The following is a 19,953-nucleotide window of genomic DNA, read 5'->3' on the forward strand; positions in this document are numbered from 1 at the left end:
CCAGCAACCCCATGGTGGCTCACAACCATCTGTAATGGGGTCTGATGCTCTCTTCTAGTGTGTCTGAAGACAGCTACAGTGTACTTGTATACATACAATAAATAGATAGATCTTTAAAAAAAAAGAAAAAGAAAAAAAAAGATTCCACTTCCTCAAGAAGTGCAGAAAAAGACTAAGAAACCCTGACCACGACACAGAAGGACCTGTGTGGTGAGGCTAAGTGCTCACTTTGGTCTAAGTGGTGGATACTTCTGAGATCATCTATTTGTTCTTTAACCAAACACTCCATGGCAGCTCTAACGACCCGTGACTTTAGCTTTTGAAGTAACAAGGGATAAGCACCCCACCGTGCTCCCCTGGAAATCCAGCAGTTTAGAGTATGTCCTTAGGTTAAGCCTTCTGGAGAAAAAAGGCCAAGTAAGTATTCAGTTGGAGGTCAGCATATTACAGGAGCACAGAGTCACCCTGGGTCTGCCCCACAGAGGCAAAGTCTCAGATCAAGCTCCTGGCCTCTGTGGAGCCTTGACAAAGCCACAGCTGAGACACATTCCTGACATGGCCTAACCAAAATGTACTTTTCCAGACTTGAGTCTGCTGTGAAAAAAACCCTACATTGCAAAAATAATTGTGTTAAACTGGAAAAGCACATTTGCTTTATAAATTACAAAACTGGGTAAAGGTTCTCCATGATCCATTTGTCTCAAATGGACTTTCATGCTTTAATAGGTTCTTAGCTCAGGGCAAGAATTCTTAACTATAGGACCAAATTAAATCCTTACACACACATATGCACAAACACACATGTATGCACACACACAGAAATGGAAGCCTGCGACAATAAAGAGTTCTGCTCATTTTAGCACTTCCCAGGACCCCAAATGAGAACATTTTTATCAAATTCATCAGAAGAGGCCTTATCTGGAGTGTGTTTCATCAATGACAGAGCCCTGTCTAACTTGCTCCCTTCTGACCCTAGCTTCTGGACACCGAGTCACACCCTCCGAGCCACAGTGGCAGCTGTAGCCCCCCTTTGTATGTCACTGCTCTGGTCTGTTTCCCTTTCTGTTCAGCTTTTGTTAACATCATCTTTTGTGGCTTTTCTTGGCATGTTGTTCTTTCAGGGAAAAGACTCAGTATGAATACATTTCAAACCCAGACCAATAATGTAAGCAAATACTTTTAGATTATGTCAGAGTTTCTGTTCTTGGCACAGTAAACAGGCAGCATTTCAGAACTAAATTAAGATAAACATCCATTGACACATGCTGGGAAGACTGTTGTCACAAACAGAGTCCTTTCATTAGTCCCACACTGGTCAAAGAGCCTGGTGCTCGATTAGCGCACGTGTACTTAGTTAGCTATGTGACACGTAAGCTGGGGATCTGATTACTTCATCACATCCACATAACACTAACACAGCCACACACACCTCGCAAGGACCCCGAGGGAGTAAATGCTTAGGAGTAAAGGTGCATTTCAAATGGAAGCTGCTATTAGTGCTACAGCTTAGACACTGAAGAGGCTCTCTAGGACCATGACAAGCCTAGAGATTCTTGGACAACATCAAGGCAATTATGTACCCTCTTAGGGATACACATTACAAAGAATGAAAGATGGCAGTGGGATACAGAAAAGATTACTTATAGCTGTTTCATTAAGACGTAAACACTCTCTTAACCCCAAACAGCTGGTAAAACACAAACAGAAAAACAAGCTTTTAGAAATGGTGGGTTTTCAAGTGTCCCTGCCAAACAGATTCAAATTCTAAACACTGCAACACAACTGAGTGATGCTGAGGTAGCTTTTGAATCAAACCAGTTAGCGAGCTATCAAATACAGAGACGTAGTAAAGCCACAATTAATCAGAAAACCCACATTTCCTGGTTGATTAACTATCATGAGAAATCTCTTCTGCTCTACCCACTAGCTTAGAAAGCCTTCTTAAGTTGAACCACTTTACTTACAAGGCTCAATAGGTATAAAATGCCAAACACAGACAATGTGGTGCCTCGCTTGGGGCTGCTCTCAGAAGGTACATGACAACTTTGTCTGTTAGCAACTTTGTTATGACAGAAATCTAGACAGACTTGGAGTTTGTTTTAAATACACCATGGACATCATAAGCCCACTTACTGCCTTCCTTCTACCTTAGTTTTCTAAGATGGAGGGGCAGTGAAGGTTCCAGGTACGAAGATCTTCCAATTCTGCAAGTGTCCACACAATGGGTTAGACAGACGAGGCAGTTCAGTGACCTGACCCTCTCTAGGCTCCTCCTATTAAGTAATTACAGCCCCTGAAGGGACTACATACCAAGGCCCATTGTTTTGAGGGATGATATAAAATTACCAGACTCCTATGCAGTCCTTGTTTGGAATCTTTTCTTTAAAAACAAAGGCAAATCATTCATGATGGCTCCAAACCAGGAGACTTGTATATTTTTGCAAATAGAATCAAGCTGTGCTTCTATATCATGAATTCAAAATGGTTTGAATAATCTTCCTAAGGGTATAAGAGTGCTATTTCTCTGGATACCAGTTATCTCCCCAAACCATTAAGTCACCGGAATTGTCAGGGGACGTCTCATTTCTCACACTCAGCAGCTCTGGAACAAATGAACTGGTTCTGGATGTAACCATAACTCACCAGTGCTGTGCTACCATGAGAACGCCATTGCCTTTGCAGTTTTCCATTATCCTTCGAGTACCCCATAGGGCTCTCATTTTGGTGCCAGGCAACACCTTTCACTATTACAGTGAGTGTGCCACTCAGGTCTAGAGCCCCAGTGGGTATCAGTATCTTGTGAGAACTTAGCATTTCATTGTGTGCTGACAAACTGATTAACTGGTTTTCCACTGGAGTAGGGGCTCCTTTCTTTGTTAAATACTTTAAGATCTTAAAGGTTAGAAACTAAGCAAGTAATAGTATACATAGTACCCAAATGATAAGAGTTTGGAAGACCACAATAGTCAAATGAATCATGTATTTTTAGTGATTTCAAAAGAAATGATAAACATGGTCTAGAAAGAAAACACGTATCACTGTGTTGTCAGGACTTGTGATATTGTAGAGATGTACATCATAGCCCTCTCCCACACCAGGTGATCTCCAGAGTTAAAAGGTGGCAGAAACAGAAAAGTAAAAAAATCAATTTCATGCCATTCTAGGCTTCATAAATTCTTGGTACTACAACTGTGCCAATAACCTGACACTTAGTACAGTGGCTGTCTTAGATTGTAGTTTTCCAATTCCTGCAGCATCTTCTTCATTGGTCTACACTAATGCCTCACAAAGGCAAACTTAAGTTGTAGCACTTCTGCTTGGTCCTCAGAGCACGTCCCATGACTAAGCTTTGCTTAACTCTCTGGTGAGGATTCAGTGCTGCCTGCCAGGTCTTCAGGTGATTCTGAACTTGTACTGTGATGCGCCTGACATTCTACTGCAGGAAGGATCCTTGTGGGAGTTTTCTTACCAGGTCTCACACGCTCACAGGCATGCCAGGCTGATTTGTAAAAACAAAAGAGGAAGATGGGCAGAGAAAGAAAGCAGAGCTTCTCTGGTGTGGTGACTGGTTTCTTCATCACACTGGCAACTAATTTAGGTCCTCTCCTCCTTCCCCTGAAGGCAAAGGCCAATCCTCTGAAGGGAGATGTCAGACATCATGGTCAGGAGCTTTGCCTTGGGCTTGCCTCAGCCAGATCTGCAGTGTAACAAACGCCCCCACAGTCACATGAAAGAAAAGCTGCCAGAGGTTGCGCAGTTCGTAGAGATACATGTTGCACAGACAGATTAAGCCGAAAGTCAGAAATGACTTGACATTCCGCCAGCTGGTGTAGTACACAAGTAAATAACACTGTTCAAAACATAAAAATCAGAGTTGGTTAGGTTACAGGAAAAGAACTAGATACGTAACAGAGTAGAATAAAACATGAGAAGAAAATGAAGGTAGTTCCTAAAGAAGAAAGAGATAATGTAAGCTATTGGAGAAATTCAGTCACAAGAGTTTCATGGCTCGAAAGGGAAACCGATTTTCCCTTCTCTGTCTTTCGTTTTTCAGAAGAAAAACATTTTTCATCATATGTTAAATGGAAGTACAGCCAGGTAACTCCCTTGTGACAGACTGACGACATTCCCTACCGTAACAGGGAATAGGATAGTTCTACTGCTGAGCCCTCAGCCCCTGGGCCAGTGAACCCAGGAAGCACAGAAAACTCAACCAACAGCTGAGGAAGATGGGCTTTCCCACAACTGGAGTCTGAGGGGTAAAGAAAGCAACAGTCTAAGGTGTGAGAAACAGCGGGGGGGGGGTTGGTTTAGGTTGGGGTGTGTGGCTCAGGTTGGGGGATAGTGAGGAGCTGCAGGAGTTGGGCCTTGCTCCTCAGCTGTGACAGAAACAAAGCCATTGCATTCCTTGGGTTTCCACTGAAGGAACAGTGACATTAGCATATTTTCATCATTTAACTTAAAGCAGAAACTTGGAAAGTAGAAAAGGGAGCAAAAAATGACAGTGAGTGCTATTTCAATGAGACAGTAAAGGAAGCATCCCCCACCCTAGTACTGTCCCCTTTGTCCTTTATTTTTCCCACAACATGTTATAAACAAGCTTATTCTGCTTGTCACCTACAGCTCCTGTTCATTTGCTCATCTCCGGAGAGTCTAGAATAGTGCCAAGTACATAATAAGTGCTGTACAAAATTTAATGCCTGAATGGATCCTTTTCTAGAATCTTCTATCTGGGAAGTATGGGATTTGTATACACTCATGACGTCTCTGAAAAGCAGTAGGAGTTTCTGTGAACTGCATCCAGGCTTCAGAATGGGAGGAGGTAAGGGAGTTCTTGCCAAACTTTAGTTCTTTCACGAGTAAAGATTATTCCATATTTAAAACCGAAGAATGCACACCAGAGTGATGCTTTTAATCCCAGCACTTGAGAGGCAGAAGCAGGAGAATTTCTGTAGGTTAGTGTCTTAGTCAGGATTTCTATTCCTGCACAAACATCATGACCAAGAAGCAAGCTGGGGAGGAAAGGGTTTATTCAGCTTACACTTCCACACTGCTGTTCATCACCAAAGAAAGTCAGGACTGGAACTCAAGCAGGTCAGGAAGCAGGAGCTGATGCAGAGGCCATGGAGGGATGTTCTTTACTGGCTTGCCTCCCCTGGCTTACTCAGCCTGCTCTGTTATAGAACCAAGACTACCAGCCCAGAGATGGCACCACTCACAAGGGGACCTCCCCACTTGATCACTAATTGAGAAAATGCCTTACAGCTGAATCTCGTGGAGGCATTTCCCCAAGTGAAGCTCCTTTCTCTGTGATAACTCCAGCCTGTATCAAGTTGACACAAAACTAGCCAGTACAGTTAGCATGGTCTAAAAAGTTCCAGGCAAGCCAGAAACTATACAGTAAGACCCTGCCTGCTGTTAAAAAAAATCCATTGCTATCTATATGAAACAAATACAAGCATTTATTTTATGACAGTGATTTTCACTGTGGAATAAAGGCTTAAAGACTTAAGTTTTCTTTTGAATAAACTTTTGACTTGGAGTAGTTTTGAAATAGCATAACTGTACTGTTTTCCACAGTCACCACAGAACAGTCATCACACCAGGCCATGATCACAGTGAGGACTGCTAACTGATGGGCTTTGATTTTTGTCCAGTGTCCCATTAGGGACCTTTCTCCCACCCAGGACTCTGTGCTACACTTAGCTGTCACGTCTCCTCCAATCTGTAATAGCTTCTCAGCCATGACCTTGACAGACCTGATACATATTCATCAGTTATGCTGGAGCTGTGTTCCTCAATTTGGATGTGTCCAGTGTTCCAAGATTGAGTTAAGCATATGTAATTTTGCCAAGAACAACACAGAGGTGCCAGGCAGTATGTTTTATCAGTGCTGTCAACTTGGACCCCTTGACAAGAATGTATGCCACCCACTGATAACTCTGCCTGCATCAGTTATTATAGTGGTGTTTGCTTAATGGTGATTTAATAGTGACTTTTTATTTCCATCATTCTTTCTACATTCATTAATTGGAATTCTACTGAAGAGTTTTTCTTGTATTAAAATTTAATTGATGACTCAAGTTTTCACAGGCAATAAAGAAAAAAGATGCCTTGCAATGAGAGCTGTTGATATCACCTTGATCAAACATATTACACAGATAAAATTTTACTCTAAGCCAAAAAAGAAAATAAAAGAAAAAAATGAAATATTAAGAAAGAAAAAACATGGTAGCAACAATGCAATTAGGTATGACAGGTGGTCTTTTCCTTTTGAGTTTATGTTTCACAGTTGAAAAAATGTATTATAAGTGTCTGATATGTTCTGGAATATATGGGGAAAATGAAAGTTTTATAAATAGAGGAGGACAACAGAACATCTAGGGAGATAATGTGTCTATATCTCACTAAACATGAAGTAACAACAGCAGACTATGACAAATATCTATTGTTTGTTACCTATAGTAAGGAACCACTTTAAAATCCATAAGGTTTTTAAATACTATAGATAATATTGAAGTGGAATTCTTAAAAATTCAAATAAACTATAGAAACATACAAAAAAGAAAATTAAATGAAATGAAAATAGAACAAAAAGAAAGCCCAATATATCTATAATTATATTAAATGTAAATGGCTTGCATACAGCAACTAAAAGAAAGAGATTAGCAAAGTGGACTAAAAAAACCAATTTCATTATTAGAAAGTTGCATCAAATAACAGAGGTAAATTAAAAGTAAAAAGATGAAAAAGGATATGTCATGTACATTAATCAAAAAGAAAAAGTATAAATATAAAAACACTTCAAAGCAAAGAAAATGATGACACATGAGTTAAACTGCCAAGACAACAGAGCAATCCTAAATTTGCATGAACTAAAACCACAAAACTTTAAAACATGTGAGACAAAACCAGAACTGAGATGAAAACAAGAAAGGTCACAATTCAACTTCTAACAAGAGCAGAAATCAATAAAATTGAAAACAGAAAAACAGAAGAGGGACAAAAACAAAAACAAAAACAAAACAAAACAAAACAAAACAAAAACCCTGATGGACTGAACAGCTGGTTTAATCAGTGACACAGAAACTGACAGGTCCAACTGTGACAATATAAATTACCAACATCAGAAAAGAAACACTATCATAAACACTGCAGATACCAAAGGAATAGAGATATGACTACCAATTCTATACATATAAATTAGATAAAATAGACCACTTCCACAAAACCCACAGACTACCATAATTTCATCTGCTGGAATAGAAAATTTGAGTCATTCTGTAACTATTAGGAAAATTGAATTTAAGGTGGTATATAGCTAGGGTAATAAAGACCATATGATTGTGGTAGAAGGATAATAGACCAAACTAATGTAATTCAGAACCCAGAAAGTCTCACAAATTATACCCAACTGAGTTCGTATAGAGGTGCAAAAGCAATTCAGTGGAAGAAAACATTCTGATAAATAAATGGTGCTGTAGCACTTGATCATGTAAAAACAATTTAAAAAGAAAAAGAAACAGATTACTGACTTGGTTGGGCACAGAGGTGGCATGCTATAGGGGAATGAACCTGTGCTCTAACTCTGAAACAGTAGCCTTGGCTCCTCCCTTTTCCTGGTAATGCAGCCACAGGACAGTACTGAGTCCTTCTGTCCTCATTTTTATAAATGAGACAATAATCTAATATGACAGGGGTGTAGGATTAAAGTGGGAAAGCCTCAGGAGAACACTGTGCAAAGCACAGTGCTCCACTATCAAACATATGGCTTCACATTACCTGTATGAAATGTCATTTGTCCTATTGAAATGTGTCAAACTTAATACAACTTCTAAAGAGAACATTAAGAAAGTTTAAAGATTTTAAAGTGAAGCCACTAAAACTAAAATGTATAAAGTATGTTTGTGTAGAGCTCAAACACCTATCAAAGTATTTTCTCACAGAGTTCTACTAAATTTGGAGTAGTCTTAGGTCCACACTGAGCTTTAAATAGTCTTACCTTTTCTTTCTTTTTCCCAGGAAGCCAAAGGAACATGCCGCTTATAAAGGTTGGGTCAGTGGGCCCTGTTTGTTCCTTATGCTCTAACAAAATTATTCCTGAGTATTCCTCACTGCCATGGTCATTCTTCCCGTCTCTCCCGTGATTGACCTCCCTACCGGCCAGGCACAGAACCTGCCCCTAGAGTATTCTACACATTCGTTGGTCTTCCTTCTCAGTGGCAATATTTCTTCCACTCTCTTGCTGCTATTGCCATAGTTCACGCTCCCTTTATTTTCCATTTGAATTGCTAGAATCATCTCACAACTGGTTTCCTAAATGCCAGTCCTGCTTACAATCCATCCTATTTGCCTCTACTGAAAAGTCGTGCCTACTTAAAAATCCTAAAATATTACTTTGCTGTGTCACTCCCTATTAATGGCTTCCTCCAGAGCACAAATCCTCCGGTTCTCACTAGACAACTGAGAAGTAGCCTTTCTGCCACAGGCACCCGACGTGGCACCCCTGATAACCCATCACAGAGAAAGGGTTAAGAGTAAGTCTACTGTAAACATCTGCCTACAACTCAGGATTGAAGTGTAGGTTACAAAGATAACAGAGGACCAACCGAATTACAGGAGAGGCAAATAACTCAGACACAATTTTTATGTATTTTAAACACACAGGCAATTATGAGACACGACATCTGAAACAAATAGCAATGGGGAAGTGTTTGTTACAAATGGGAGGAAACCTACCTGGTAAAGGCAGGCTGCTGTCCCAAGGAAAAATGCAATAATGTAATTAAGATCCTCTCCATCACTCTGTAAAAAACAAATCAAGATTACCTTTTGCTGGCAGTACTTACTTAAAAAAAAAAATAATAATCTACCAGGATAAGATATATGTTCATGTTTATACACACTCAAACGTTTTACAAAGTGGTGTATAAAAAATAGAAATATAGAACACATGGTAAGACAGGGAGGGAGGGGTATGCTGGAGATATGATTCAGCAGTTAAAAGTACTGACTCCCTTTCCAGAGGACAGAGGTTCAATTCCTAGCACCCACATGGTGACTGACAATGGCCTGTGTCCCCAGGCACAAGGGATCCAGTGCTTCCTTTCTGACCTTCATGTACTCCAAGCAGGCACACAAATGGTATACAGACATACATGCAGACAGAACACCCATGCATATAAAACACATTTAAATTTAAAAGGCAGAGGAATGGGACGTTGAAGAAAACGACATGCATCCTCTGTGTCTCAACGTCACCTATCAACAGCCTGTCACCCCAGGAAAGATGAGAAGCACCAAGGAAAAGCTAGCTTCCTCACTATACAGAACACCTCTCTTCCTAGTAAAGCCACATAACAATGCATACCACCCTGGGAGTGAGCAAGTCCCTTCTGCTCATGAGGCTCACCACTTAAATACAATCTGACAAACTCTACTCCCCAGCAGCACGTAAATGAATTGCCTAATAAAGTAACTTGACATGATAAATAAAACTGTGGTGACTGAAAAGCTACTGTCCACTAGAGTGTGCTAAATCCCCAAAAGAAAGATCAGGCCTGGTTATAATGTCACTGTGCTAGAAAACAGTAAGGAAGAATAGCCAGAGCCTGTGAGAATAGAGAACCTTATGCCCGCTGTCCTTTGTTCCTACCAAGCATCAACATTCGACTTCTTCCACTGTGTGGATGAACAGTACATAAAACCATGGAAGGACGAGTGTTTTTCTTCCATGCGGGGTCATTACACTAGACCTCTTATTTTAGGAAAAATAATTTTCTTTTTTCTACAGGGTCAAATTATGTAGCCCAGGCTGGCCTCATGCTCAATCCCCTTGCTGGGCTACTTGCTCAGCTTCCTAAATGCTGGCATTACAAGACTGTGCCACCAAATGTGCCTCTGCCCATGTGGGTGGAAGGATCATTATACAACAGAACGAAGAGCAAATTGCTTCAGTGCAGCTGACTGGGTACAGCACAGTCCACAAGGCAGAGTGGCTTATGCTAGTGAGATACTGAAACACACTATTCATCTCCCTAGGATGCTCAGGCCAGCTCTGCCCCAGAGGCAGGCTGTTGTTCATCATGAAGCCTTTCTACTTTTTTAATTCAAAGGCTTGAATTAAACTGCTTATTTTTAAAGTTATTTTCCCCAATTATAAAAGTTTATGTTCAAGATAGCCAGTAATGGCGCACGCCTTTTATCTCAGCACTTGGAAGGCAGAGGCAGGCAGATCTCTGAGTTCAAGGCCAGCCTGGTCTACACAGTGAATTCCATGAAAGCCAGCTCTATATAGAGATAGCCTGTCTCAAACACACACACACACACACACACACACACACACACACACTATACAAAGAAACCCATGTTGTTCTTACATAAAGGAAAAATGACTGTTAAGCTTTCTGTGTATTTCTGGTTTTTTCTCTCTACCTCTCCACTCTCCATCCCCAAAGAAACGAACCTATACTTTTGCATGCTGCTCTTTGTTATTTTAGTTGAATCATAAACACTTTCTAACATGGTAAATACATCAACCACAGAATATGTGGAAGAATATATAGCCTTTCAACATATCACAGGACCTAATAATTGGTCCTATAACATAATAGGTTTTTTTTTCTAAACTTACACTGCCATTTGAAATCTCTCTTAATTGATTTTACAACACCTCAAAGCATGTTTCCAGAGTCAGTCTGTGCTTAAATCTTTATTCACAAGCTGTATTTTTGATTTCTTAACTCATTTCTGCTTTGTAGTAAGTATTGTAAACAACGCTCGAGTCTGAACACCCTAGGGCATCAGTGCTTTCTATCTTTGGGCTGTGGAGTCTAAGCCTCCATCCCGCACGCTTCCATATGAGGCCCACAGTGTCCTATCTGCAATGAGCTAGTTACTGGCAAAGAGATCACAGGTCTCCTGACTTCCAAGGCAGCATTCCTATTGTTGTCACTGGATTCATTTTCTAATACTCCATATGAAAAGTACCTCTGCTTTGGCCTTGATCTAATTATCATTTCAAAACTGATCGTTAGAAGAACCCCTGCAATATAAACAATGTGATAAAAGCTTATACACTCCTGAGGTGTCAACTCACAACAACCTTATTAACATCTCTAAACTCAGAACAAAGCTAGGGAGCAAGTGCAAATAATCCAATTTACACATTACTGTGAACATGAAATCAAATTTACCAACTTAAAAATACATATATATATATATACAACAAAGAAAAACTTTGGTGCCACATATTTTAATAAATCTTATCACTCTAAGTAACAGTTACTAATCTAGAATAAGCAAACTTATGCCGAGTCTTCTTTTTTCATTTTCTACACACTTCGTGTCTGTGTATGGATATAGGCATGTACATACACATGCCACAGCAAACAGATGGAGGTCAGAGGAAAACTTGCAAGTCAGTTCTCTCCTTCCATCCTAGGAGTCCAGGAATCCAATTCAGCAATTAGACCTGTAGCAAGAGAGCCTTTACCAGCAGAGCCACCCCACCAGCACACTCATCTGGGGTCTTTTAACAACAATGGCAATACACAGGAATGCAGATTCATGTGGGTCTTCAGAGTTAAACATGCCACAAACATAAGGTAACATACTAGATGATAAATGTAATCATTTTTATTATTCAGTGTATTTACATATCAAGGTTATAAAACTATAAACTTTAAATTAGTACCTATCTACTATACTATTCACAATCAGGAAATATACAATATATCATCCACTAGATTAAAGTTATAAATTTTCAATAAATTCTTTACTTATTTTTCCCTTTTTTTGTTTGTTTTTGTTTTTTGTTTTTTGTTTTTTTTTCAAGACAGGGTTTCTCTGTATAGCCCTGACTGTCCTGGAACTCACATTGTAGACCAGGCTGGCCTCAAACTCAGAAATCTGCCTGCCTCTGCCTCCCAAGTGCTGGGATTAAAGGCGTGCGCCACCCCCGTCTGGCTATTTTTCCTTTTTTAACAACAGGGACTCACTATATAGTCTTGAGATGGTCTGGAACTCACTATGTAGATCAGGCTTGCCTTGAACTCAAAAAGATCCTAAAGGCATGTGCCACCACACCCAGCAAATAAACATTTTACTTTATAAATCAATTTTTATAGAAATATGGAAGTTGTTGATTCAACTTTTTCAACTCTTTCACTAGCAAGAACTGAATAACTCCACTTAGATAATTCTTAATATTTGAATAAAATTCTACAGAGAAAGCTTCAGGAAGAACTATTTAACTTGTGATTTAAAGAGATTATTCCTAACACAAAATGCACTGATAAACCAGAAGAGACTAGACCAAGTCTAAAGGCTTTAGTGAAGAAAAAGAGAAATGACTTTTCATCCCGTGTAAACTGAACAATAACAACTCTGAAGAAAAGGAAAAGTGGCCAACATCAGGTCATTGTTCCACAAAAGATTTACCTGTATCTGGATTTTTGGTACTGGAAGCATCTACCTATTAAACTGGATTAACAAAAGATGTTTTTTCTTTTGCTTCTGTTTACCCTGGGGTATCTGTTTCTCATTGCTGAGGATTGAACCGAGACTTCTCGTACAGTTAGGCTACTGCGCTAGCACTAAAGTTCTACTCCAACAGTTGTTTTGATGAGCAATTTTACATGGTTCAAAGTAAAACCCATCTATGAAGAGGCACTTAGTGAAGCCTTGCTGCCACTCTGTTCCCCATCTGCCAGTCCACCATGTGTATTACTTTCCCAACCTTGCAGAGCTTGTTTATGCAATTAGAACATGCTGATATTGGCGGGGGCTAGTGCGGACAAGGTCAATAGGCCCGACCTGTATTTCACTGGCATTCTCAAAATGGCACAGAATTTATACATGGACCTTAAAACACAGATCCAATTCCTGAACCACGCTCCATTGTAACTGGGGCATTAATGTCCTCACATGGCCTATGGAGACCCCCACAGGCGAGCAGGCTAGGTTCAGCAGGTTGAACTTTTAACTGCTGCCAAGTAGGGTTGCACCTCACTGGAGAACATCAAAACATCAAAGCTCAGGGTAAGAACATGCCTCCCTTTCCAGTTTTCCTTGGTCTGATCATCAAAGAAAAGTCTTTGTTTTACTCTTGGCTTCTAAACTATGCTTTTTTTTTTTTTTTAAGGATTGTGTGTGTGTGTGTGTGTGTGTGTGTGTGTGTGTGTGTGTGTGTGTTTAGACATAGTTTCACTATGTAGTCTTGACTGGCCTAGATCTCAGAGAAATCTGCCTACCTCTGCTTTCCAAGTGCTATATTAAAGGGATATTCCACAGACCCAACTAAGATAGACTATTTTAGATTAGCCTTAGTCATATAGAAAATTGAGTAGAGAGTCTTCATATATCCCCCCAACTCCTGGCTCAGTTTTTAGTAACAACTGGAATTGGTGTGATACATTTATCACAAATGCTGAGCCAGTATTGACATATTACCACCCGGTAATTCCCACTCTTCCTGTGGTAGGCGCTGTGGTTTGGACAAATACACAATGGCAAGCCCCACCACTAAGTCACAAAGCACCACTGCATGGCCCTGAGAATCTCGTACTTCCCATCCCAGCATAACTATACAACTCACTGTCTATAGGTCTGCCTCTTGCAGAGAGTGTCCGGAATGTAGTTGTTCATGCTAGCTGCCTTCATCAAGCAATATGCACTTTAGAGGTGTCTGTCTTTTGTGACTCACAGCCATTTCTTCTATCACTGAATGGTCATCATCTACTGTATGGATCACTACCGTCTACCACTCACCTTCCATAGCTGTTCCCTTGAAATCATAATTAAGTTGATATAAACACTCACATGTTGAAAGTGCTCTATTTACGTGGTGAGAGACCTAAAAACACTATTGCCAGTTGACAGAGGAAAGCTTTGTGCATTTCTGAGAGAAACAGCCCGAGTGTTTTCCAGAGTGGCAGTAAGGTTTTACACTCCCACTTAACAGCAAATGAGGGTTCCCTTGTTCCATATCCTCATCAGCATTGGAGAGTGTCAGCTGTCAACAGCTGGGGCATGTTTTAACAGGTGTTAAGTGACACCATATTTTAAACTTGCAGGTTTTTAATGACATACAATGTCCAGCATCTTCTCACATGCCTGTCACCTTCAGTATCTTCTGTGGTAAGGTTTTCTACTGATTTTTTGACCACTGTTAACAGGTTGATCTGCATTTTTAGTTTTAAGATTTCTTGGTTTATTTTAGAATCACCCTTTCCTCTCCTTAAAGATTTATTCCTATTTATGTGCTAGTTGTATGTACATTATGAGTGTGCGGGGTCCTCTTGGAGGCCAGAAGGGTGTGTCAGATTCCCTAGAGCTGAAGTTACAGATAGCTGTAAGCCACCCAAGATGTGTCCTGAGAACTGAACTTGGGTCCTCTGGAAGAGTAGTAGTAATAAGAGCTCTTATCTGATAAGCCATCTCTCCAGCCTTCGAGTCAAGGCTGGAGGTTTCCAAGTATCTTTTCCCAACCTGGGGCTTTTTTCATTCTCTTAAGAGTTTCTCACAGAACAGACTTTGATAGATGTAGTGATGTTTAACAGCATATTTTTCACAACACTTTTGGTGTTGTACCTAAGAACTCATTTCCAGGGTCATACCAGTGTCCTCTTATACTACTTCTTTTAATTTACAAATTTTAAGTTTTGTTCTTTACATTTAGGTCTATGACCCACTCTAAATTCCTATTTATTCAACTTGCAGTATCTACAGATTTATTCCTTGGCATGTAGCTTTCTTGTTCCAGCACCATGTCAAAATGACTGCCCATTCTCCATCGATTTGCTTTTGCACTTTTGTTAAAGATCAGGTAGCTATATGGATGTAAATTTATCTCTTATCTTTCAATTCTGTCATGGTGATGTACTGTTTATTCTTTTGCCAATATCATACTGTTTTAAGTATGTGGCTTTACCTCTTAAAGATGGGCAATGTGAGCCCAACTTTTGTTTTCATCAGAAGATATGAAGTAGTAATAAATAGTCTGTTCCAAACACAGGGCTCCTAAAACCCTTGTAAATGAAGGTGCTAGAAAAATCTTTTCATCTTTGGCACTAGTCCTGATAGACAGCCCCTAAGATTTAGGAAATTAGTTTCCTGAGTTATAGAAGGATTTGACCCAGAATTCCCATATCTCTTAGAATTTTCTGTGTGAGGAGGACAGCTTTTGTTCTGAAGCAACTCCTGATAGATTCCTAGATCAGTGCTAGATACCAGAAAAGACCATGGTTAAGTGTCTGGAATTTTTGTCTCTATCCCAATCTTCCAGGAGGAGAGAGGAGAGAAGTTAACAATCATACCCTCCTCCAAATCTCTAACTCATGGAGTTTGCAGAACTTCTAGGTTGGTGAGCATCTCAACTTGTGAGGAGGGTGATAAACTCAGCTCCACCAGAACAGAAACTCGTGTCTAGATCCTTCTAATCTCTCCCTATGTACGTACGTCTTTATTCATCTGTATACTTGAAAATGGCCTTTATAATCAGCCACCAGATGTGTTTGAGTGCAGAACTATTCTAACAAATGGCTGCACCAAATGAGGAGTTGTACAAACCTCTCTTACAGCCAGCCGATGGTTATCAGAACAATCTCCCATAGGACTAGGATCTCAAGCAAGGGTAGCCCATGAGCCTGAGACTTAACATGTAAGTCCTAACTCTAAGCAGACAGCATTAAAACTGAATTAAACTGTAAAACACTAGCTGGGGCTGGAGAACTGCTTGGGATGGAAAGACCTCCCACTCATCTGTTGTAAAATTGAAGTAAAATTTTTTGAGTTTTGTTAGTGAGAATATGGAATAAAAATTTTTTTGGTTTTTTTTTCTATGTACTGAGTCTTTTGCTTTCCATAAAAACTTTGCAATCACTTTATTGAATCTCCAAAATAACTCGCTGGGATTTTGACTGGGATATGTTCAACCTACACAATAGCACACAAAGAACTGACACTTCAACAATATTGAGTTTTCCTTTAGAAATTTGGAATCATTTTCTGTTTATTTACTCTTTGATTTCTTTGGTCAGAGTTTCTAATCTACTTCATAAGGGTCCTGTATATGTTTTAGATTTACCTGTAAGTATCTCCTTTTTTAGAACTTTTACATTCAATTGTTGCTGGAATTTAAATATTGTCTGTACAGTCCAATCTCCTACTCTGTTATGCAACTACAATCACTTAATAGCTTCAGGAGCTTCTCGTTGGGTCTTGGGAGTCATTATATACCAAATCATGCCATCTGCAAATTTATTTCTTCCTTCCATATATATTTTTTCCTTTTCTTACTTTATTGCATCAGTTAGGATTTCCAGTACACAGGACTCACACAGCAGAGGTAAGTGGAAGCATCTTCACCGTCTCTGTCTTAGGAGAAAGGCTGTCCAGTTTCTTGTTATTAAAGATGTTAGTTGCTTGAAATTTGGAATGGATTTTCCTTATTAAGGTGAAGAAATTTCCTTCTACTCCTAGTTTGCTCCAAACTGTTTCTGTTTTTTATTTTCCCTTTGTTGATATAGTCTGAATATTTTGTTTGTATCATGAATGAAGATTTTTCTGGATTTTGTCAAATTCCTTTCTAGATCTACTGATGTGATCATATGACTATTATTTCTACTTCAGACTGTTGAAGTGATAGCAGTAATTGATTTTAAATATTAAATCAGCATTGTACACTTGGTTCTTGTATAATTAGTTTTACTCATTTCTAGATTTGGTTTACTATATTGCTAAAGATCTCTGCATCTGTGTCCAAGAAAGATAGGTCATAAAGTTGTCTTCTAAAAATATAAACAAGCTAAGAAATGTCAGAACAAAGAGTCAATTACATTTAAGTAGCAAATAGTTGGATCTGATTGTGCTTTTGAAACTTAAAACCATCTCACAACAATCAGACAAGTGTATTACCAATCAGAGGGAAAACACAGAACATTTAGTAATGAAGGAAAGCTGAAGTCATTTGCAACATTTCAAAAGCATGAAAGGCTGTACTTTATGTACAAAAGCTTCCTTTAGTTCTTCAGTTATGAACCAGAAGAGGAAGGAAAAGAATCAGTGCCAGACCAGGCAAGGACATGATAACTGAGTGCCCGAAGGAAATCTACATTTTCCTTAACAGGCAGAACCAGAATAGCACCTTAAAGGCACTTTTGACTTACAGGTGCTAAGATCTGAGGCACAGCTTCAGTCAGGATGTAAACAAGGCTTTGTCTAGCTGGCTGAAAACTGGAATAAATCCAACCATGCAGTGCAGGCAGGGGGTGAGACAAGAAGGTAGAGCAATGACAGCCAACATCCGCTGACTGAGAGGAGCAGGGCTTTGCCTGTGAGAAACTGTTCAGAAGAGAAACTGACAAGGGAAGCCCCATACATTCCCATGATGTCAGGACCCACGATGTCAGCTGCTTGCTGTTGGTTTTAGGTGGCTAAATATAGAGGACCTGTAGAATGGCACCACGAACATAGCATGCCAAGCAGGTTTTTATAAATAGTATATTAATGCTGGTGAACACACACAGAGACAGACAGAGAGAGACAGAGACAGAGAGACAGAGAGACAGAGAGAAAGATTTGATTTATAATGGATCGTGTCAAGAACTCTTGGTAGAAAGTGAATGGAAACAAAGGAAAGGACAACTGTGAGATCTCAAATGTAAATGTGCTGGACTTTTAAGAAAGGAGATTCAGAAAGTACAGGAAAACAAATAGTTTATATATTCCGGTAGCTAAAGGTCCTGGAAGAAACTACCTTGGACAATAAAGAATCTGAAGAAACCAGTGACCCTGCCCATAAATAGGCAACTAAGGATTTTGGTTTTTTTCATTGGATATTTTCTTTATTTACATTTCAAATCTTATCCCTGTTAGCACCAGGGCACTCCAAGGCCTGGCCCTAGACTTGCGTTGCCAGGACAACAACCCTCAATCCCACAACTCACCTGGCTCAGTTCCCACCCTCACTGGTGTGACGTCATTCTCTGTATAAATTAGGGGATCACCCCCTCCTTGCTCTCTTCTCTTCTTCTCTTCCCCCTTCCCCCCTGATCTTCTCTTCTCTTTCTCTTTCTCCTTTCTCTCTCCTCTTCTCTGCTCTTCTACTCTCTTTGCCGCCCCACCCCATCCCTGCTTAATAAACCTCTCTCACATGGAATCACCTTGGCATGGTCTGCTGTTTGGTTTATTCACCCAAAACATAAAATTGGTGCCAGAAACCCGGGATGGATAAACAAAAAACCAGCAGCCACCAGCGCCTGGAGTTGCCCAAGGGGCATCCAGTGGACACAGCGGTGGGTACCGAACACAACATCCAAGGTAAGATTCCCACTTGCAGCAGCTTGTGCGCACATGCCAACCCTCTACACAGCGGCTTGCAACTTTCCCTCTGAGCCAGAACTCTTGGTGACCCCACCTCCCCTGTATTTAAGCCTTTGGCCCAAGGTTACAAACGACCTGGGGGGGCGGGAGGGGGCTCACACAAAGGCCTAAGGGGCAAGGGGGGAGGAGTGCGGCTGTCCGCCATTTACACCACGTGACCAGCTGCTGTCCCGGGGCACAGAAACTTTAAACTAAGCAAGCTGCACCATTTCCACAGCGCCTTATAGGCTGGGTTCCCATTTTACCGGTTCGCAAAAAACCTCTCACACAGACACCGGCATACTATCGGCAGGGCCTGTCAGCGGGGCAGGGCCTCCAGTTCATGGAACAGAACCTGGCCAGTTCTACCTGAGAACTAGGGGCTACTGACTCAGCTGGCATAAGAGACACTGCCCATCTGCACCTTGCTCTTTCCGGAAGCTGCTCTTTCTGTACAGACCCCCAGCGGGTCGGCTGAAATCCCTGGCCAGGGTAGAGCACTTCCCACAGTAAGTCCCGGACTTACTGGGTAGCCACTAGAGGTCCTTGTGACAGCTTGGGCACTCTAGCCTGGCTAATTTCCTTCTTATTTTCTGAGTTGTTCTCTGAGACGCCTATAGAACATACCAGGAACCTCCAGTGCATGGGCAACCACATGTCCTCAGAAAACCTTGAGTCCTTAAGGTTCACGCCTCCTTTGAAGGCATCAAAATTGNTATTCCTTTGCAATAAGGTCTGGATCCAGTTGTTTTAAGGATCCTAATACATACTGCCAGAACAAACCGGTAAATGGGAAGAGGTTACCTATGCAAAATCTTTCATTCATCTCCGTTCCAATCCTGCTATGTGTTCTTCCTGTTCTCCAACTCAACTCCTGTTAGCCATGAACCCTGCACAATTCCCACTACTGGACCCAGCGTATGAACCACTTCCTTTCTGCTGTCGGCCTACTTCTGCGCCGTTTGGAACCCAAACTGCTACCTCAGCTTCCCCCCACCGAGACTCCCCAGGGCCTGTCACCCCCAGCTCTCCTCCTGGCTTTTCATGATATACATATGATACTTACTAACAATTTGCTTCTCGAGGAACCAAGTTTGGGAACAAGCGAGAGCGCATGCAGACAAGATTCAACAAACAGATAGAGCACATCCTATCGGAGCGGAGACAGTGCCTGAACTGGATCCTCAATGAAATTATAATTCCGCAGGTGGTATTCTAGCTAGGGACAGGTTTGTTACATGTGTTTTGGTGGGTCTGAGAAAAGCAGCTTTAAAGCCGGTAAATTTTTTAAAAAAAACTTCAAGAGGTTATCCAAGATAAACAGGAAAATCCATCTCAGTTTTTAGAACGCCTTAAAGGTGCTTTATTGCAGTATACCAATCTGGACCCTGAGANCCCAGAGGGTAAATGACTCACTTCTTCTCCCAGAGCTACCCCGACATAAAAGCTAAAAGTTGGAGAAGGGACCCCTGACTCCACAGGCAGAAGTCCTGGCACTGGCCTTCAAAGTGTACCATGGGAGAGATGAGAGGGTTCGCAAGCAGAAGTACAATATGCTGGCAAAGGCTGTCCGACCAGCCCCAGCTGCCA

The 19,953-nt window shown here is 40.8% G+C and overlaps 1 protein-coding gene across 3 annotated transcripts in view; it reads right to left on the reverse strand.

Annotated features, from left to right (window-relative positions):
• Positions 1-729: 729 nt before the first annotated feature.
• Sec22a (SEC22 homolog A, vesicle trafficking protein) overlaps positions 730-19,953 on the reverse strand; it is a 58,478-nt gene continuing 39,254 nt past the window's right edge. For all 3 annotated transcript variants that reach the window (XM_021209430.2, XM_029544813.1, XM_029544814.1), the window contains exons 6-7: positions 8,740-8,805; positions 730-3,850 (exon numbers count right to left, since the gene is read on the reverse strand). In XM_021209430.2, the coding sequence (XP_021065089.1) occupies positions 3,650-3,850; positions 8,740-8,805 (267 nt within the window). In that variant the 3' untranslated portion in view covers positions 730-3,649. The remainder of the gene's footprint in view (positions 3,851-8,739; positions 8,806-19,953) is intronic.

The sequence above is a fragment of the Mus pahari genome, chromosome 12, assembly GCF_900095145.1.
Source record: "Mus pahari chromosome 12, PAHARI_EIJ_v1.1, whole genome shotgun sequence".
NCBI classification, from domain to species: domain Eukaryota; kingdom Metazoa; phylum Chordata; class Mammalia; order Rodentia; family Muridae; genus Mus; species Mus pahari.